The sequence below is a fragment of the Ipomoea nil genome, unplaced genomic scaffold, assembly GCF_001879475.1.
Source record: "Ipomoea nil cultivar Tokyo-kokei standard unplaced genomic scaffold, Asagao_1.1 scaffold3069, whole genome shotgun sequence".
Taxonomy (NCBI): Eukaryota; Viridiplantae; Streptophyta; class Magnoliopsida; order Solanales; family Convolvulaceae; genus Ipomoea; species Ipomoea nil.
The window spans coordinates 3,675,534-3,698,421 of NW_017619497.1; the positions used below are offsets into that span (position 1 = coordinate 3,675,534).

At 32.0% G+C, this 22,888-nt stretch overlaps 2 protein-coding genes and 1 long non-coding RNA gene across 4 annotated transcripts; all 3 read left to right on the forward strand.

The window, feature by feature from the left end:
• Window positions 1-859: 859 nt before the first annotated feature.
• On the forward strand, window positions 860-3,510 carry LOC109165598 (probable inactive receptor kinase At4g23740). Its single transcript, XM_019314440.1, has 2 exons — window positions 860-2,098; window positions 2,629-3,510. Exons 1-2 carry the CDS (start codon window positions 874-876, stop codon window positions 3,321-3,323), a joined length of 1,920 nt encoding a protein of 639 aa, XP_019169985.1. The 5' UTR covers window positions 860-873; the 3' UTR covers window positions 3,324-3,510.
• A 4,809-nt stretch (window positions 3,511-8,319) lies between these two features.
• LOC109165601 (ubiquitin-conjugating enzyme E2 28) lies at window positions 8,320-12,743 on the forward strand. Of its 2 annotated transcripts, none has more exons than XM_019314443.1 (5): window positions 8,320-8,412; window positions 8,537-8,620; window positions 10,960-11,087; window positions 12,035-12,139; window positions 12,350-12,743. In XM_019314443.1, the coding sequence occupies exons 2-5, from the start codon at window positions 8,551-8,553 to the stop codon at window positions 12,491-12,493; spliced, it is 447 nt and encodes a 148-aa protein (XP_019169988.1). In that variant the 5' UTR covers window positions 8,320-8,412; window positions 8,537-8,550; the 3' UTR covers window positions 12,494-12,743. The 2 variants fall into 2 exon arrangements, with proteins under 2 accessions (XP_019169988.1, XP_019169989.1); XM_019314444.1 differs by having other exon boundaries at window positions 8,533-8,620; window positions 12,350-12,728.
• LOC109165602 lies at window positions 8,627-10,473 on the forward strand. The gene is made up of 2 exons (XR_002051567.1): window positions 8,627-9,890; window positions 9,926-10,473. It is a non-coding gene; the product is annotated as an uncharacterized LOC109165602 (long non-coding RNA).
• Window positions 12,744-22,888: the final 10,145 nt, after the last annotated feature.

Below are 22,888 nucleotides of genomic sequence, written 5' to 3' on the forward strand. Positions count from 1 at the left end.
TTCATTTTCTCTCTCACCTTTTGACCTGAGATGAGTTCTTGGATTTGGCAATGGTTTGAAAAGTGAAAATCTTACGGAGTAAAAACACACAAACAACAAACACAAAAAGGTTTTTCAACTTTGACTCTAAGTTGTTTCAATCTCTCCAGCCCGCCAATCAATAGTTATATTGTGAACCGAGGACCACCTTACAAGTTGGACTCTATTAAAAACAACAGTTTTTTACAGCGTGTCGAATATGTTTTTTTAACATTAAGCTTTGGGTTTTTGAATATACAATTTATGAATATTAAATTTTAATAAGTTTTATGAACATATATAGTGTTTAGTTTCTAAATATTAAGTTTTGGGTTTCTGAAACATATGTAAGTTATGTTATGAACACGTAACAGAATGAATGTTGTAATGTCTAATTTTAGAACAGTAATCATTAAGTTTAATATATAGTATCTAGTTTCTAAACTTTAATTAGTCTTTGAGTTTTGCTTTGAATTTCTGAAAGAAAATAAAATGTTATTTTGGATTAGGTCCACCTTGCCTGGACCCTAGTGCATGAGGTCTACTACATATATTTTCAAATTCTACTTTCTCACTTTTATTTTTTGATCTGATAGACAAGGATAGACTATTTTCATCATATGAGTCCCAAAAAAAAAAAAAAAAATATCTACATGAACATAGTCCCGAGGGCACGCGCGCAGGTCCATACTCCATACACATAAATATGGTACTTGTCAGTGTGGTTTTCCTGCATGCCTTGAACTGCTATTACTTCAAGAAAATCAGAACATATAAATGTATGCGTCTCAGATAGTTTGAAGCATTATATTTTGTATACTTCTTTGTTTTTGAGCTTAAAGAAAGAATCTTGAAATGGAAAGAGTAAGCAGTTTCTGGGTAGCTATGGTGTTGGGGATTTTTCTCTTGTCAGAAACCAGTAAGAGTCTTGTTGAGAATGATAAGCAAGCATTAATGGAGTTTGTAAAGAATGTCCCTCATTCAAGGCCTCTGAACTGGGATGAGAAGCTCTCAGTTTGCAAGAACTGGAGTGGGGTGACCTGCAGTGAAGATGGTTCCAGGGTTACTGGTCTGAGATTACCTGGGGCAGGTTTTCATGGCCCAGTTCCAGAGAATACCCTCAGCCGTTTATCAGCTTTGCAGGTCTTGAGCCTCAGATCCAATGGCATTTCTGGGAACTTCCCTTCAGATTTTGGTAATCTGAAAAACTTATCCTATCTTTATCTGCAGAACAACCATTTCTCTGGGCCTTTGCCTTTGGATTTGGGTGTTTGGGAGAATCTCACCATTGTTAACCTGTCCAACAATGGGTTCAATGGTAGCATTCCTTATTCGATTTCGGGTCTGTTTCGGCTCACTCATTTAGACCTTTCAACCAACTCATTCTCTGGTGAAATCCCTGACATGAATCTCCCTAACTTGCAGTTCTTGAACCTGTCTGACAATTACCTTAGTGGCGTCGTCCCTGGGTCACTTCAAAGGTTTCCTAGGAGCGTGTTTTTCGCAAACAATGTGTCCTTTTCCTTGTTGGACTATTCTGTTTCCACCCAAAACCTGAAACCCAAGAATAACAATTCTGCAGGGGAGTTGAGTGAGAGGGGTTTGGTTGGAATCATACTATCTGTGAGTGTGATTGGGATTCTTGGATTTGGTTTTCTGCTGCTTATCTGTTGTCTTAGAAAGAAACAGGAAGAGCCCTTCCAGCATGGGAATATGGAGTCACCCGAGAAGGCGATTTCGCAGACCCAAGAAGAGACAATGAGCAACAGATTGGTGTTCTTTGAAGGTTTTAACTATGCATTTGATTTAGAAGATCTTCTTGGAGCTTCTGCTGAGGTACTGGGGAAAGGAACATATGGTATGGCCTATAAGGTGATACTCGAGGAGGCAGCGACGGTGGTGGTGAAAAGATTGAAGGAATTGGGAGTTGGGAAGAGGGGATTTGAGGAGCAAATGCAGGTTGTGGGAAGTATAAAACATGAGAATGTTATTGAGCTTAGAGCATACTACTTTTCCAAAGAGGAGAAGCTCATTGTCTATGACTATTTCAGCCATGGCAGCGTTTCTGCAATGCTACACGGTATGTCTATCTCTATATTCTAAGCAATATGAGTATCATAAACTTTTATATTTCATAATAAATAAACCAACAACTTATGATTCAGGTTAACCGAACTACTTAACATGTCTAGTTAACTGGCACGACCTTAATATATAAAGGAGGTGTTTGACAATTAGCTTATAAATGATTGGTTTATAGCTGATAGCTTATTGCATTAGCTAGCTGGTTTAATTGGACTACCTGATTATATATATGAATGTGTTTAGTAAATTAGCTGATTACATGTAATGAAGCATTAGTTGATCAAACAAGTCAAGACTTAAATTATAAGCCATTTTTCAAACACCCTTGTTGGTAATTAGCTGATAACTAATTGGTCTAGCTCATAGTTGATAGCTGATTTGACTAGCTGGTAGTATTAGCCGGTTATAGAGATATATTTGATAAATTAATTGTTTATTCTTAGCTGATTACACGTAAACTGACAAATAGACTTGGAAACATTGATACATAAGGTGTATATTATTGTATCTATTGCTATTTTGCAGGCAGGAATGGAGAAAGCAAGAGGCATTTGGACTGGAAAACGCGGCTGAGGATAGCCATTGGAGCAGCAAGGGGGATTGCTAGAATCCATGAAGAGAATAACGGCGGGAAGCAGCAGCTGGTTCACGGCAACATAAAATCCTCCAACATCTTCCTCAACTCCAGGCAATACGGGTGTGTCTCCGACGTCGGAATCTCCACGATTATGAGCCCATTAACTCTGCCGGTTGCCCGTTCAGCAGGCTACTGTGCACCGGAGGCCATGGATAACCGGAGAGCAGCGCAGCCGCCGTCCGACGTCTACAGCTTCGGCGTGGTCTTACTGGAGCTCCTCACCGGGAAGTCCCCTCTCCACGCAACGCGCGGCGGCGACGAGATCGTCCACCTCGTCCGGTGGGTCCACTCGGTGGTCCGGGAGGAGTGGACGGCGGAAGTGTTCGACGGAGATCTTCTCAAGTTCCCAGACGTTCAAGAGGAAATGGTGGAGATGTTGCAGATTGCCCTGTCATGTGTGGCCAGGGTGCCAGATCAACGGCCTCAAATCCATCAAGTTCTGAAAATCATCGAAAACCTTCAACATACAGATATGGAGAAGAGGCAATCGTTTGAAAACACAACTTCAAAGCCGCCATTGCCACCCACTCAAGGAGAGTTATTGGTTATACTGGATTCACAAGATCAAATTACTATATACTAAGTGAGAACGTAACGTAGGCTCTATCTCTATAATCATATTTTTAGACGAAAGTTGTATCGATATATATTTCAATATATTGATCTTGTGAGTTTTGCATAATTCACAACATTTGCAGTGGTGAAAAAAAATTCTTTTTGTGTGTTTTTCTTTCCATTCACCCTCTTGGTGAAGGGCTGCAAATTTTTGTAAGCAGATTATGGTTTTATGGCAAAGTGTGGATTATTGATCTCATGAGTTATCTCTCTTAAACTCTATTTTATTTGGCAATTTGAAGTAAAGGGGGTGTATTCAATCATGACTTTTATAGAGTTTTAAAGACTTTTAAAATGATAGATTTTAATAAACTTTGATTGACTTTCGTTCGTTCAAAACTCTTTAAAACTTTATAAGACTCTATAAAAGTCTATATAAAAAACATTCATAGACTTTTATCGACTTTTTATTTAAAAAGTCTACAAAAGTCATTGAAATTCTAAATTGAATACATCTTTACAAACATTCAATGATTTTTATTCTTATCATTTATAATTTTCTTACAAAACATTTATAATATATCATAAAATGCTTCTTATTATATAGTTCTTCACCCATATCAACAATCTCAACATTATTATTTTTATCCATAGTATGCTGAGACTTATATGCTAATTACTTATTCTTCAAAAAAAATGCTAATTACTTATATATATATATTATTAATAAACATCAACAAAAAACTATTTCATTAGAAATTCATAACAATATTGAACAATAAAATTTATAATAAAAGAATTGATCAAATAAAATATTTAAAAATATAATTACAAGTTGCATAAAATAAAAGAATAAAAAAATAAAAATCTAATATTAATAATATATATACAAGTTTTCAAAAAAATAATATATATAAAAAATTATACTTGATATATTGCTAGGCTTCCTGCAAAGAGCTATTATTTGCAATAGTAATTTGAGACTGTGAACAACAAGGTGTTACTGTTTGTAACCCCAAATTGTTGTTGCGAATAGTAGTTCGCTATTCGTAGTAACCTGTTGTTAATATATATATTACGAATATAAGCATAAAAAAATCAAAATATATAAATATTTATATGAATATTATGAAACATATACTAAAATTTGAGAATGAAAATTTTGATTTGTTCATGTATTTAGAGAGAATTAGAGAAAGTTAGAGATAAAAAATTCATATAAAAAATAAAAATCAATATAAACAAGCAATAATAATGAAATAAAAATAATATTATTTCGAATTTTTAGATAAAGATTGTAAAGTTTAGGAGAGAGAGAAAAACTGGTAGAGTTTAGGTATGAGGAAAATATAGGATAATGAAGAAAAAAGTAATTTTATTGAATTTAGATAGGTTTATAAAGTTTAAATATGAAAAAAATAAAGTTTAAATAGAGAGAGAAAACATTCAAAGTTGTTAGAAAGAAAATTTTGAAATCTTGGGGTTGATGGTTGGATTTCAACTATTTATATTAGACCAGGAAAAATCTACAAAAAGTCTTAAAATTAAAAAGTCTACAAAAGTTCATAACTTTTTGAATACCACATGACTTTTAAAGACTCTTTAAAAGTCTTAATCGAATACTACACGACTTTTAAAGACTCTTTAAAAATCTTGATTGAATACCGCCTGACTTTTAAAGACTCTCTAAAAGTTTGAATTGAATACGTCCAAACTTTTAAAGTTCATAAAAGTCTTTAAAACTCTATGAAAGTCATGAATGAATACACCCCTATAAGACTGTGTTTAGGAACTGGAAAAATTATTTTTGAAAATTATTTTTCCAGTTTCTAGTGTTTGTTTGACAATGGGAGAAAATGATGGTCAACCGAAATTGATTTTCAGTTAAAGGAAAAATAAGTCTATTTTTTCGGAAAATGACTTCCCTTTTTCTGAGGAGAAGTCATTTTTCGAAAAATTCAAAACAACTTTTTTCTTGTTCTCCATATTCTTTGTTGGTTTCCAAGCTGGAATAAGAAATCTGATTCCCGACAGAAAGCAGATTAACTCCATTTACTAGTTTCCGTTGGAAACCAAAAGTTTTTCTGGTTTCCGAAATTGGAAGCTTCCCAAGTCGGAAGCCAGATTTATCTGGTTCCCAGCTTTGGAAACCAGGTTTTTTTTTTAATAATAATTAAACCATTGTTTTTTTAATTTTTTTATAATATTAATTTTTTAATACAATTTTACTCATTTTTTAAAAAATTATGCAAACACATTAAAATAATTTTTCAAGTTTTCAAACACACCCAAAATCACGCTGCTTACAATGTTATGGGAATCTCCTATTTTCACTTGGTTAATGTTCATGTCCAATGTAATGATTTTGACAAAGGCACTCATTAGGCCATTATGTTAATGTATTCGTCACCTTCTCTTGTAGCCCTAAAATTCAAAAATATTTTTAACATGCGTATACGTAAAATTTATATGTTAACTGATGATATATCAATTATTAATAATTTATATATCCAGATAGAATAATTAATACATTAATTAATTTTGTTACGTTTATAATATTTGAGTTAAGGTCCAAAGGTCCAAGCTATTTATATAAGACAGGAGGTCCAAATTATGTGATAACCTAATCCAATGATATACAAACAAAATATGACAATTGAGAGTATGTGTTAAGCCACCTGAATGGTCATGTGATGAAAATCATCATGGTCTTAACATCGAAAAGTGAAGTAGTGTCCAGTCAAATAGTACACACCATATCGTGCTATCCTCTTCATTTCTAATCTATAACACCTTTAGAGGTCCAAAACACATTTGAAGAATTGGATTTAATGAACATGTTTTATATTTTCAATTTACTAATTATCCAATTTCCTATTTTTCATGAAAATTAAATCAATTCGCCATTTTTTAAATGCTACTGAGTATGCCGCCTTCACTGAGACTTGAACCCACACTCTTCCATATGGGAATGCAACTCGAGTGCCATTAGATCAATTCTCCATTGATTAAGCATTCCCTTAACTTTTGGACCTCTAAAAGTGTTAGATATTAGTACTATATGATTACGAGTAAATATCATTGTATTAAAATTGCAAATCTATTGGAGGTTTATACAATTGAAAATTTTGTCCACTGTACTATCGTAGTTGTAGCCAATAGAAATGAAGAGGATAGCGCGATATGGTATGCACTATTTGATTGGACACTACTTTACTTTTCAATATTGAGAGCATGATTTCCGCCACATGGACTTTCTAGTGGCTTAACACATACTCTTAATTGACATATTTTATTTGTATACGATTGAATTAGGTCCCCACATAATCTAGACCTCTCATCTTATATAAATAGTCATTTTTACTTTAACCGTTAAACTTAACCCAAATATTATAACTCCAACAAACTTAATTAATTATTCTATCTTGATATATAAATTATTAATAATTGATATATCATCATTTAACATTAAATAATTTTACACATGTTAAAAAATAAATAAAATTAGTTACAAGTTCATGTCTGATTTGGATAAGGTTAAGCATTGATGTAATGATTTTGACAAAGGGACTCATTAGGCCATTATGTTTATGTATTCGTTGTCACTTTCTCCTGTGGCCATATTGTCATTGCTTCGATCACTTTGCATTTTGGCAATAATCATGCTGCATCCCATATTTTCATTATTAAAAATATTATTTAATTATTATTTTATATGATATTACTTATCTGAACTTGTCATTTTTTTTTTTGTTAATTATGACAAATTATACTTTTGGTCTCTTAATTATTCTCAATTATAATTATAGTCTTTATATTTCAATTGTTAGAAATCAAGTTCTTTAATTGTTAACTTAATTGCAAATGTGATCTATATTTTTTAATCCTTCAATTATTAACTTAGCTGCAAATCTAGTATTTCATTTAAAATACTAAATTTGTAACTAGGTCACTAATTAAAGAATTAGATTTGTAATTTGATCAACAACTGAAAAACTAGATTTACAACAATTGAAAAAACATAAACTAGATTTATAATTTGAGAACAATAATTGAGATACCAAACATGTAATTTTTTTTTTTAATTTTAATGTGATTTGTTATAATACTCCGCAGTATTTTTTTTTTTATTAACTCATAATGTAAATACGCAATTAAATAGTAAACACTAAATGTTATATATCCTTATGTGGTTTAAGAAGCATATGCTAGCATGCCTCCTTCGACTATGCATGATTCTTAAACTACTTGATTTTATTTTGTTTTCTTGCCATATGAGAATCTCATATACCAATTTTGAACTACAAGAATGGCCCGAGGTGAATTGGCTTTGGGGCTTCGCTGTTAACATTGGAAGAGGGGGGGAGTCTCATGGCAGAGCTGTAGAGCCTACGAGAGGGTCTGCGACTCTGTCAGGAAAAGGGGTTGCGTCGACTGATAGTGGAGATGGATTTTAAGGTGGTGATCCATGTGATCATGGACAACAAATTCAAAGAAAATGGGGGGAACACCTTGATTGAGGATTGCTTGAGGCCGGCAGTGGGTTTTGAGCAAGTCGATCTCATTCTCTCTTATCCCCCGAAAAGGTAACAAGTGCGCTGACTACATAGCTAACCTTGTTCAAAATGGTGACTTGGGCACGACAATGATAGAAGAGCCTCCAGAGGTATTGGTTAATCTTCTCAGGAACGATGTGAGAGGCGCGGACACCCGTATAGTTAGATAATCTCGAGACTTAGTTTCTCTTTCTTCACAAAAAAAAAATACTAATTTTTAAATAAATACCTCCTAATATCTTTATCGTCACATAAAAGATAAGTTTTTTAAAAAAATAATATTTTTTTCTAAGAAAATCAATATGCATCGTATCTATATGAGATTAAAAAATGAAAAACAAATATAACTCATAAAAATAACTTATAATGTAAAATACTAAATATACGTTTTCACACGTATCTTGATTATAATTAATTTATTAATTAAAGATTAGGAATCCAAAAATTTGTCATCCCTTTCGTTGGCTATATAAACACATTTTATCTGATGTGTAATCCTCCTTCGCAGTCACGCTCTCAGAATCTCTCATTTCGCAGTAGGAGGATCTCTCGGACTCTCAGGTTAGACCCGAACCCGAATCTTCCTCCGTCCCCGGAAAAACCACCCATCCTGTCTCTCTGTCTCTGTATGTATGTGTGTATATTTGTTGGCGGTGGAGCTGATCTAGGGTTTTTGTGAAGCTAGGGTTTTGGTTCGACATGGCATCGAAGCGGATTCTGAAAGAGCTCAAGGATCTGCAGAAAGATCCTCCTACCTCTTGCAGTGCCGGTATGTGTGATCCAGATTAATTGATTGTCTCCTTAAAGTAAAATTATTATTATTATTATTATTTGAGTTCTCAATTTCTTTTGACTGATTGCTGGTTCTCGAAGTTGAGGTTATTTCCCCCTTTCCGAATCTGAATGATTGTTTAAATTTGAATGGTGTAAAGATTCAATTTTTATCTAAGTTTGTTGGCAAATGGTGGGAGATGTAGTTTGGACTTCTGTAACAACCCTTGGCCAGAAATGATCAGTAACAGGAAGAATATGCTGTGAAAAGGAAGAACTCAGATTTCAGAGGGAAGAAGAGAAAAAACTGAGGGAGAAAGAGTAGTAGTTTTATTCAAGAAATCTGTTCTGGATACTTTTGAGAGAGGGGAACTGACATTTTAGACAAATTTTAATTGCTAATTTGGCAGCTAATCCAAATCTAAATCTCCGGGAAGCAGCTTCCACAATTCTGCAGTTGCAACAACCTTTCTTGACTCTATCCTCAACATCTCTTCTGGAAAATAACAAATTCAATGACTAGTAGTTTAATAACTGAATCAGTACTGTTCCACTTAATTTAAGCACAATGCTGTAAAACCTAGTTTTTTAGACTAGAGCTAATATTCCTCTCATAAAATATAAATGTTCAACAGTGTTGTAAAACTTAGCCTAGGCCCTAGGTGCCCCTAGGCTGAGTCAATTTTTGAGTTAATCACCTTTCTAGTCAGCTGACTAGTTGGATACACGGCCTACTTAGATGTTTTTTTTTTTTTTTTTTTTTTTTTGTTTTTTTTTTAGGGTTCTTTCGCTCAAAACAATGTAGTTTTGAGCAAAACAACCTAAAATGGGAAGAAGTTAAATTGAAGCCAGACACAAGGGAGTAAATCAAACAACTCTTCAAACCTCAATTGCCTTTCAGCCTTTACCAGATTTGCTGACTGCCACATAGCTTGCAACAAAGCCATCCCGATCAAAACAAATTGACCTTCACCTTTCACTGCCCAAATGCCATCACTGGCCAACCATCGCAGCCAATTGACAGATTGAGACGAGTCACGAGTGAGGAAGCTTTGAGGCCCATTGCCCACTGCCTAGTCGTCGCTCACCATTGTTGGAGGAGTAGAGAGATTTTATCTTTTCCCACTTTTCCTATAGACTTTAAAGCTTTATTGCTGGATCATGATCAAGGCTTTAATGCTTTAACAGCATTGCTTAAATGTTTAAAAAAAAAATTAAATGAAAGGCAAAATAAGAACGTATTTACTAAGGCACCTACACGGCGCCTAGTCACTAGGTGCCCATCCACTTGATGAGTGCCTAGCGCCTTTTTATAACCTTGATGTTCAATAGCAAGTAATACTTCAACCATATCACATACAATCCATCAAAGTAGCATATACACACACATAGCACATAATAAACCAAGTTCAAATCTCTAGCATTGTGCAGCGCTGGGCATGAGGTTGTGACACTGCTGCGTGGAAGGCTGCTATGCTGGGCGAATGCTGGCCTACTGTGAATGAAGCAGCAATGGACTGCTGCAATGCTGCTGTTAAGACTTAAGATTAGTTTTTTTTTTTTTTTTTTTTTTTTGCACAAAACCATGTCATTTTGAGCTAAACAAACGATTTTTTTTAAGAAGAAGAAAAAAAAAACTGTCTAGATCGACTTTCCCATTCTTCCCCTTGGCCTAGGGGCACCTAGCTCCTAGGCTGATTTTCACAACATTGTTTAAGCACCCCGTTCCCTACTCATAAAAGCTTCCTAAGACCACAATTGCAATACCCTCCACAGCACAGTTCCTTTGCAGATTCTTGTTCTCAATCAGCATATAATGCTGTTACAAGTTCATACTATCTGTTCATTTAATCTAGGATTGCATTCAGATCCTATGAGCCGGGGGCCTTGGTTTGACATTTTAGTCCTTTGAGGGCATGAGCCTAAGTAGTGTAGAAAGTCCTGAATTTTTCTTTGGCATGAAATGATCCCAGATTTTCAGTGATATTATAATCATTTGCTATATTCACATTACAATATGATAATGTTCATTTATAATGAAATCAGTGTTCACACAAGAGCAAATACCAATTGCACTAAAAGCATGCTCAAAGTTGGGAACCTAACTACCCCTACAAAAGTCTCCCTTCATACCTTGAATGTTCAGCAACTCTGCCCTCAAGCAGTGCCACATCTCCCCTGGAACACAGAGCTGTGTAGTCCCAGGCTTATAATAGTATTTGCAACTTAAAAAAAAATAAATTTGGTGCACTTGCTTGAAACTTATTTTGAGCTTCATTGCAAACTTTATATTTTAATTCCTCCAGCTTTGTATTTTGCTCTTGATGTAACCATCAGGCCCAGTTGCTGAAGATATGTTTCACTGGCAAGCAACAATAATGGGTCCACCTGACAGTCCTTATTCAGGCGGAGTATTTCTTGTTACCATTCATTTCCCACCTGATTATCCATTCAAGCCACCTAAGGTAACCTACTAATAGCTTTAATGCAGGTATGGTTATTGCATGAGATGAACAGTGATACACAAGTGCATAGTTTGTTTCCTAAAATCTGGTGTTCCTACATTTATGATTCCCATACACAAGTGCATGTATTATAACCATATTCTTCAGTTTACATCTTTCCTTTCCTAGTTGGATGCCAGTGCAAAGATAACCCTTTATCCATATAAAACTAGATTTTGATCTTTTGCATTGGTTAGTTGGGATATGCTTAGATTAAGACTAAAGAGTTTAATATCTCAAAAGATTATATAATTACTTTACCATTAGTACATTGTAGGTTGTTAGATCTTTCTATTCCATCTATTGCTTTCACTTGGTGATTGAACTAGTTACTCACAAATAGTATACTTAACTTTTACTGAGCCATGCCTCTAAGTGGGTGCAGTCGTCTGAGTAGGTATGAGTTCAACTAGCTCTACACAGCTTTGATGACTGTTTATTTCCTTCAGGCTTTTACTAGGATAAGTGGCTCTTTTGAACATCTTGAAACTTTGCTGAGAGAAAGGATGCTTAGGTAATACTCAATTGCAATCCATGTAACAAAAGGGAAATAAAACTATTTCCATTACTTTGGAGGCACATACCTAGAAAAATTACATCTATGAATTACTAAGAGTTGAACTTTGATCCTTGATAACAATATTATTTTTTCATTTTATTAGACTGCTGATGTGTTCTCCATGTTGGATGTTAGCATTCTGAGTATTAATTTGAGAAACAGTGTTTGTTCTGCTCTTCTCATCCTCCATCTTTTCTTTTGACGCATTCTGTATTTCTGTCACGTCGTACATTTTTGTTCTGCAACATTGTATTCTTATGCTGTGCTTTTTAATGGATTATTACTGATTTGTGTATGCTGGCCTTATTATGCTTATGTCATCCTTGACATTGGATGATGAGTATTGCAGGTTGCTTTTAGGACAAAGGTTTTTCATCCAAATATCAACAGTAACGGGAGCATTTGTCTTGACATTTTGAAGGAACAGTGGAGTCCAGCACTTACAATCTCCAAGGTTTTTGTTTATGTTATAAGTTTCGATTGAAGTTGATACAATATATTGAAAGAAAATATTGAGGGCCAAAATTAATAGAGACCAAACAGGCTAAAATGTTAGTGGGGTATAATGAATGCCGTTAAAGTGAAGTTGGCAATAGTTACAGCTTGCAATCGCACATTTGGGACAGTTCCAGTTATGGTTATATGAATTTTTGTGTCACCGCAGGTGCTGCTGTCTATCTGCTCTCTGCTAACGGACCCGAACCCTGATGATCCTCTGGTGCCCGAGATTGCTCACATGTACAAGACGGACAGGAGCAAGTACGAGACAACTGCCCGGAGCTGGACCCAAAAGTACGCCATGGGTTAGTTACTGCATTGTGAGAGAGGAGAGCTCCTTTCCTTTGTGGCTTTGCTCACTCACTATATAAATATATATATAACTTATGAGAATGAAATGTATGTGTCCCATATAGATAAATGATGAACCTTAGGGGAAAGGTTGAACCTGCCCCTGTTGAAAACTCTCTGCTTTATGTTTGTAATGCAAATTCTGTTGCTCAAAACTCTCTGAGTGGGGATCTTAACATTTAATTTCTTTTAAATGCTGAATTCATCAATGAAGCCCTCAAGTATTTATGTTTGCAAAATTGGTGATAGAGATCCTGAGATGTTACCTGTTTGCTCTGTCAGTCAGAGAAAAAAGTTTATCTTAAAATATAAGGGCAGATCAAATGAGAATAGGGTCTTCTGGTAAAAAGTGAGATTAATTTCAGTCCTCAATCAGAGTTCATTAATAGTTGAGGGTTTTAGTAAAAAAAAATGTGGTTAATTTTATAATTTTTGAATTTTTTTAAAAATATGGTTCATTTTATAATTATTGTAAATTTAGAAGTTTAGTAATGATATGTGAAAGTGTTCACAATTTTTATATGAAGGAGTTTTCATCTTAATTTTCTTGTGTGTGTATATATATATGTATGGTACAAAATAAGGGTTGATCTCAACTGTCTATCAGGTTTATCAATGGTAAAATTTAGCAATGGAAATGAAAGGTGTAGATGTGTGATGTGTCCATATTTTTTTACGAGGGAGGTGTTCTTTGATCCCTTGAAGAATATATTTTTAGTAAGGAGAATGGGTTGAATGAGGCTTATGGACCACAAATGGCCAACATAATTCTGGTAAAAAGGGAGTGGTAAGGGAATAAAGCCAAAAAGAGGTGCTCTCGTTCAACAAAAGCAGTTAGAACCAAACAGTTTTTTAATACTGTAATCTGTGGGCACCAAAGTTAATCAGGATAAGGTGTTACGTGTCAGCTAGTTGACGGTTGAAAGTTAACAGCGCAGCTAACGGAATAACCGATTAATCTTGGGCCCTATTGGGCTCAAGTAATCTAGAGTAAACTAGTAAAGTATGGTAAAATTAGATGGGTCAATTTAAATAGTTTATAATTTTTACTCCTCTAAATAACTTGGCAAATTATGCTGTGCATCCATATGCACCATGTATGGTGCATACGGATGCAAAAACGACGTCGTTTTAATAAAACGCGCGTCTCTCCTTAAAAAAAAATTAGGTTCGATTCCCAGCAACAACATATGAACTAAAATTCCATAATCTAATCTATGAACTAAAAATTTCAGAATGAATGAACTAAAATTCTATAATCTATAAACTAAAATTTCAGAATCGATGAACTACAATTCCATAATCGATGAACTATAATTCCATAATCAATGAACTATAATTCCATAATCTATGAACTAAAATTCCAGAATGAATGAACAATATAATGTTGTTGCTGGGAATCGAACCTGAATTTTTTGTAAAGGGAAGACGCACGTTTTTTAATAAAACGACGTTGTTTTGGCATCCGTATGCACCATGCATCATGGTGCATGCGGATGCATAGCATAACGATTGAAATAACTTAATCTTTAACTCATTCCAAATCATTTACTTTTATCAACTACCTCATTTGAACTTTTGAGTGTTAATTCATTCTAAAAGGGAGTAAAAAAAATCCAACAATTTGATATATTTACTAAGCAAATTGTTAATCTATCTACAATACAAATACAATACAAATCTAATATATCTACAATTATAATAAGAGCCAATAATGTTAGGCCCTTAACTGGAATAAAAAAAATGTCAGTACTACTTGTTTCTTAAAATGAATGGTTCATAGTATTTTGATTTTAGTATTTTTAATGATTTTTCTTATTTACCCTTTATTATATTATTTTCTTTCCTTAAATAACCTTAAATTTCGTTAGTATAAACTTTATTAACGGAATATTCCGTTAACTATTTATTATTCTTAACATACTCTTAATTTATATAAGGTCTTAGGTTCGAACCACATCCCAAGTATAATTGACATAATTGTTAAACATATATTCCGTTAACTATTTTTTATTCTTAACATACTCTTAATTTATATAAGGTCTTAGGTTCGAACTTCATCCCAAGTATAATTGACATAATTGTTAAACATATATTATGAATATGTTAAAATGTATTAAAAAAAATATATAATATAAAATTTAACATAAACTTTGGTCAAATAATTAGCTCGACTAAATACATAGCATTCAAAGTTGAGCATCAAATATTATAAATCAGGAACTACTTTAAAATTATTTGATTTTCTTGAATTTTTTTATTAAAAAAAAAACAAATTTATGTTAAGTTTTTTTTTTTTTTAAATTAATCTTCTTCTGATTATTTAGAACAAAACTTAATATTTCAATTATGCTTTTGCATTATTGGAATGATTTAGGCCATTATGGTATTAATATTTTTTTTGTATTTTTTTATAATGGTACAATTATACATTACATTACTAATATTATACTATTATTTTTTTATCGGACAATGTTCTTACATCATTGTCTGCGCGGCCTAACTACAAAGTTGTTGATCATAAATACAATTACACATGGACTCTAAAACGGTAGGATCATTTTTCAAATAATTGACAATGTTAACATCCTACTAGCTCCAATTGAACAAGTTTACACATCAAAATTTTATCAATGCATGAAAACTTCTAAAAAAATTTGTAAGTTAATTTTTACTATATCATTATATTAATATCTATTGTAACCATATATTTTGAATTATTTATTATCATCCTCTATTAACAGCAATTGTAGCAATTGTTATGGACAAACTCACAAAACAATTTGTCTCAACAAGGAATGGAAATTAAAAAAAAAAATCATTGATTTCATTATTGTTGAAGAAAAGTATATACGGCACTTTATTACTCTTATTAATTAAATAAATTAGTAGTTACAACAAAAAAGAATACATATGCATTTAATTAATTTAGAATTAGATGTCTATAATGCTTTATTTAAAAAAAAATTATTCATTATAAAAAAAATTAAAAGAAATATAATTTCATTAGTTATATTATCTTTATTTTCTACAATTCAAAGATTCATTACCTTCAAATTTATTAATTTATTATATTCACTACATTGTTCATTGTCTTCTTTTTTTCATTATCTTGTAATTAAATATCAAAGTTATAATACAAAACATGTTATATATATATATATATATATATATATATATATATATATATATATATATATATATATATATATATATATATATATATATATATATATATATATTTATTTATTTATTTGCCAAGTATTTTATACAAATATAATAAATATTAATATTTCGTTCAATACTTTCACATGATAACCTGCGACACACATCTCACAACACATGAAACATGTAGGAAAAAAACTATCACTACTAAATATCAATAGGTGTTTGTATGCTAGAGATGTTCATATTACAACTAAAATCTCAGTCATATACACAGCAAGGTAAATCTAAAACTTCCTACACCATAATCTCATTGCATGATGAATCCCTCTATGCACATGAAACACTACCAATAAAAAAAAAGAAAAAAAAAAAGAAAAAAGAGGACATGTACTAAAGATGAAAACAATAACAATGCTACCCAAAAAAAGAATTAAGAAGAATTAGAGAAATTTAAATCAAAAGTAGTATTTATTTAGACTATCGCTTTAAAACTAAATATTTAGACTAGCGTTATTACAAAGTTGCAAACATTTATTTTAGTGACAATTATAATCAATCTCTCATATATTATCTTGTATTTATATACTTTAAATTACCGATTTAAATAATCAAATTCAACATTTATTTACATATGCATGAAAATCTCCTATATAATATTGCATTGATATACTTTGGAATACTTATTTAAAAATAATTATTGGGCATTATCTCATTCGCACAAAGTGCGTAAAAAAACTAGTATAATTATAAATTTTGATGGGGTGCGTGTCCTTCAAAGTAATGGTAAAAACTTGTGTGAGACCCTCTCACGGATTTTAATCTGTGAGACGGGTTGAATATTTTATTATATGAATCAACCACGCGCAGTGCACAATCTTGCGCTCCTACCTTATATTTTCTCTCTATTTTTGCCACACAATTTCTTCTACATGCTCACACTCTTTAACTCCTTCCGTCTCCTCCGCCTCTATTTAAGTTGTTTCTTCCAACTCCAGTGGCAATCGCAACTCGCAAGAACTAGTCTTAGATGCTTCTAATGAGAATTTCTCTGATTCAAATCTCTAATTCTCTACCCATAAATTCTTTATGTCAATATAAAAACATTACCTTTACTTCGAATTTTTTCAAAGTGATCATCTATAAGTTTCAGAATTTTGGGAAATAATACTTCAATCTAGTATAAAAGTATTAACAATTTTTAATAAAATCTAGAATTTCTAAGTTCCTATTTCATTATTAAATTTTTTTAAGAAAATATTATTAAAATGTAGTGTGAAATTAAAACCTGTGTTGTGATGGAAACGATGAAGCTGCCATTGATGAGCATCTCACCTATCATTCATTTGTATACAATGATGGTAAACTTTTCAATTAACAAGTACTAATTTATAATTGAAAAGTATTATGTATATGGATAAAAGTAACACTTCGATTTTTTTCAATATCTGTGTAATACGTGTTACTTCGAAAAAGTATTGCATTTCGAGTCCAAAGTATTATATTTTCTATGACAAGTAACAATTTAGTTGAAAATAGCAATGTTGTGCCATATTGTGTTGTGCCATATTGTGTAACATACTTTCAATGAAAAAAAAAAGAAAAAAGAAAAAAGAAAGATACTTTCTAGTGTATTCTTATGCAATTATTGCCTTTTTGACGGAAAATGTTACGAATATGGATAATCAAGGGTCACATTTTTCTAACCACATTGAAAAAAACTGTTGTGTCTACAATTGATTCTAATTGGCAGAATGATCTTTCTGCTTCTACAAACAGGGAAGGTAAAGACATGAATTTCATCATAGTCACAAGTAATACATTTCTTTTAATAAGTAGCACTAACATCTAAAATAATTGTTGTAGAGAATGAAGTTGACATATATGATTCACTTGAAGGCTTAAAAAGGAAAACACTTGATAGGATGAAATGTATGAATTGTACGTATGCTAAACATAGTCGTGCTCTTAGATTTAGTATTCGTAAATCAACCACAAAGACGAATAACAATGTGAGACTTCAACAAGAGTAAGGTTCAATGATGAAGGTGTTTATGAAATACCCCATAATATATATAACTTCACATAATCATCCTTTGACTAGAAAAGAATGGATTCTTAAGAGCCCCAAATCCAATTGATTACAACCTTACGATTTTATATAACCTAAAAAGTTGTGAGGCATGCAATTAATGCAAGATGAATAGTGGGACTGGGGCTTATTGGCTTGGCATGCAAGGTAACTAGGCAAGCATATAGGTCAAAGCGCATAATAAATTAACCTCGAACGCCACACACTCCAACTTGCAAAAAAAAACATAACATCAGTTGCAGGTTTGTTATTAAAGGCTGAAGCTTTTGTCGAGTGCAGTCTAGTCCTATTACTTGTCCTTTTTTCTTTGGTTTTCATGCTTTTAATTTGGCACTGTCCATCAACTTGAAGCTCAGCTCAGCTCGCTACCTACAATTACCATTTACCATTTCCAATTGGGCGGGGGGAAAACCGATAAATACACTGCCAAAATATTTCAACCCAGAAACTTTCCAACTTTTACAGTGGGATAGGGATATACTATGTGGACAGAGACTGGATTTAGAAATTTTTCTAAAACATTCATAATATAGTTCAAATATAAAATTATAATGTTTATGATGAAGTGGATAGTTAAGGCAGAGCCAAATAAAGTGAAATGTTGTTGGGTAAATTACAAAATATAGGCAAAAATTTGTCTACATTTATTAATTTTTATATACATTTCATTTTTTTTTATATAAGTTACTACTATATTAACTAATATAATAATAATCTAATAAGAGTCAATAAAGTTATGCCTATAATGATAACTAAAAAAAAGTTGGTACAATTGTATGTTGAAATGAATGGTTCATATTATTTTGATTTTAATATTTTTTTTTTTAATTTTTCTTACTTTAACCTCTATTTTATCATTTACTTTACCTAAATACCCCTGCATTCTGTCGTGTAAACTTTAGCAACCGGTTTGTTGAGTCTGTTAACAATATGCACTAGAAGACACAACAATGTGCACTACAAGTCACAACAATGTGCACTACAAGGCAAAAATAATGCATCCAAAGACAAAAAATATGCACTTAGCAACGAGTTTGTTGAAACAGTCTCTTAAAAATGTGCACTGGAAATGTAACACCCACATTCCCCAAAACCAAAGACAGTGAATAAAATGACAAAATTTTTCCCGAAATACTCAAAAGTCCATTACAGTTGCGGAAGCAAAAATAAAACCAAAGGGAAAAGGAGTGCTACCGCAACGTTTAGGTATCTACGTATACGCAAACGCACAAGATAAAAACAGCTAACTAAAACAACTCAAGGTACGTATTAGTACAAAATAATTAACAATCCAACTGACTAACTAATAAATGATATCTCTAGGTGGTTCGCTTGTTTTCATGTCCAATGCTCATGCAAGACATCCTGCAAAAATAATTAAAGAATAGAAAATAAAGAGACACACAAATTCAGCATTAAGCTTATAACATCTCCTTCACCTCGTAAAACATTTTTGTACATAGCACATAGGAGCAGATAATTGACATATAATATAACCCCTTTAAACATTTTTATCTTTTCTTATTAATGAATTATAATCATATAGAACCTAACTCAAATTTGAAATACTCATCAGAAATATAATTTATAATTTCCAAATCAGTATTTTTCACAATAGATTATTGAATAATATTCTCTCTCATAATTTCTATTTTTTTTTTTTGGTTTTTAATTCCATTTATTAAAGATGTTCCAAGTTTACCTAAAGTTAATCCCTTTTATGTGTTCATTATAATAATACACAACTGCAAAACGCGTAGTTTAATTTATGGATGTAGTAGAAGAAGAAAACAAATAATAAAAAGTAAGCACAAAATGGTGGAGTAGAAGAGCACATATAATTAGACAAATTAAATCGGCAAATCACTGCCACCTTTCCCTAATTCTCTTTTGGCATCTACATTAACATTCTACTATACCACACGTGCTCCCAAACACGTGTGTATTTTTTATTTAGTATTAGTTTATGCATGCATGAAGACAAAATATAAATTGTATTTGATTAAAACCCACCATCTAAAAAGATATTTTTAAAAATTATTTTGTGTATATACATATATAATTATATATACGTATGTTTGTATGTACGTGTAAAATATATTTACGTTGCAATGTCTTTTAACACCTCTAAATTTCAAGTGGCTCGTGTTTGGTAATGACAATAATAATAATAATAACAATAATAATAATAATAATCCGCCAAATATGCCAAAATTTGAAAATGTAATATAAATTATAATCATTTCTATATAAACGAAGGCTGTTTGTTTGTTTTAATGCATTGTGGGTGACGGGTTGAACGTGGTGGTACTCAACAACCCAAAACGTTGGACCGGCCCATTTCCTAGGAATCTCATTCGTACATGTTGCATTGCCTCTTACCACTTATATATATATATATATATATATATATATATATATATATATATATATATATATATGAGATCATATGAGAACACCTGCTTAGGTGAGAACGTGAAAGCGTGAGAACAAATTGTGTGCATCCATATAATATTTTTTAATGGTCTAGATTAGATTAAGTGTGCGCGAACGCGCATTAAATGTGTGCAAACGCGATTAAGTTTGTTTGCACACATTTAATGCGCGTTTGCACACACTTAATCTAATCTATACCATTAAAAAAATTAGATGAATGCACATGATGTGTTCTCACCTAAGCACATGTTCTCACTGGAACCCTACCCTATATATATATATATATATATATATATATATATATATATATATATATATATATATATATATATATATATATTTTGTTTCCTGTGAGGTCAGGTCTTCCCGTGCGGTCAATGCGGCATACACCATTAGGTATGCATAAATGCACCATACAGTGTTCAAAAATACACCAGAATGAAATGCCAAAAAATACACCACACAAAAAAAAAATACACCACACATAATAGTGTATTTACGAACACTGTGTGATGCATTTATGCATACCTAATGGTGTATGCCGCACTGACCGCACGGGAAGACCTGACCTCACAGGAACCTGACCCTATATATATATATATATATATATATATATATATATATATATATATATATATATATATATATATTAAATACATTAGGTTTCCAACTTATGTCATACTAATTTTAAACCCTTAGAATTTTTGTCCAACATTTTTTAATACATTATGCCAAACTAATCATAAGTAATCTTTAGATCGAACCCCTATATAAGAGTCATTGGATGAGATAAATCTCACATTTTCTTAGCAGCCTCTTAGTTAATCCCTATCGTTGACTTAATGCACAAGGGCACTTAAATAAAAGTAATTACATGCCTCTTAGTTAATCCCTATCGTTGACTTAATGCACAAGGGCACTTAAGTAAAAGTAATTACATTTGGTATCCAACTTACGCAAGACTTTTTATAAGTCCATAATTGTCACTGGAGCGAGACTCTAAGGTGATCGATCAAACCACTAGTCCCTCCGGGCTTCTAATCCTTTTTCTTTTTCTTACCCAAACCCCCGTACTCGTGGAAGGAATTGAACCCCCACCATGCTATTAAAAGCAAGTCTGAAATAGAAGCTTCTTATCCACTAGACCAATATTTGGACACCTTTAAACACTTTTTCTGTTAATTTGTTTGAACAAATTTTCTAGTGAGGTTATAATATGAGCATGAGATCATAAACTGTAACAAAATGTTAAATGTAGTAGAATGTAGAATACATTCTGCTAACGTTTTACAAATTAATATTGTGTTTATTAATGAAAAAAAAATATCTTTATTTGGAGAAATGAAAACGAAAAATTTGTATATATTTTTAAATTTAAAAATAGAGAATGAAAAATTGAAAATTGAAGGAATTGAAAAACTAAAAAAAAACCTGGATAATTGATGACTAATTATTTAAAAAAATTACCTTTATAGTTAAATACTAAATCAAGAATAACCAGTTTGGTTGGCGTGAGCGGCCGTGCACTCGTCTCTTAAGAGAGGTTGGGAGTTTGATTCTTACTAACACTATCTTGACTAAATCTATTGTATAAGAATATTTTTACTGTGATTTATATTTTTTATGCAGTATATATACTATTATACACAAAAGATAGATAATCTAATGGGGTAGCTTAAATGACAAATGAGTTTTTTTAGAAGGAAGAAAGAATTTTAAGTTAACCCGGATTTAATTCCGTCACAAGTAACGATTCTTTTGGACCAACTCCTTTGCCTTTCTTACTCAAAAAAATAAAATAAAATAAGAATAAGATCAGAGAACATGTGCAACAAGGTATGTGGGTTTGTTTAAAATGTGACATATAATATTATAAAAAATTATTAAATATTACACAATAATTTAGAACCATGTTTTACTAAACAGTGTAGTAGTGTATAACTTAGAAGGGGACAAAGTCATCACTATGACATCACTCAATAATAAGTAAGACAAAAATGATATAAAGGAAGGATTACAAATTAAACAAAAACGACCTCATATACTATCAAATTTACACATGAAAATATTATTTTCCTGCAATAATAATAAGTATTATTTAGTTATATCATTATATTGTACTTCTTCATACTAAATAACGTAAGTTATGATAAATTTTATAATCATCCATGGACTGATTGATTGGGAGTATGCGGATCCTATAGAACAGGACTAATTACGATCTTAAACGCTAAACAGCAACTAAGGGGTTGTTTACCAACTTGGAAAAATGGAGAATTTTCCAGAAAAATAGAGAAATTGAGAAGTGGAAAAATGAAAATTGGAGAAGTTGTTTACTAAATTTCTTCCTCCAAATGCTTATTCCTTCTCCATTTCTCCACTTCATGTATATTTTTGGAGAATGAAAATTTGGATATCTCCAAATGGAGATATGGAGAGAAACACGGGTGAACAGTGCTCTTTGGCCATGAGGTCGCTGGTTCGATTCCTGCTGCGTGCCTTTTCGTTGTTTTTGTTTTAGTTTTAGTTTGCCTTTGCTTCAGCGCCTTTGCCATTATTAGTATTGTCTTTTTTTTATTATTATTATTATTATTATTATTATTATTATTAGTTTTGTCTTTGCCTTTCCTTCAGTTGCGCCTTTGCCATCATCATCATCAT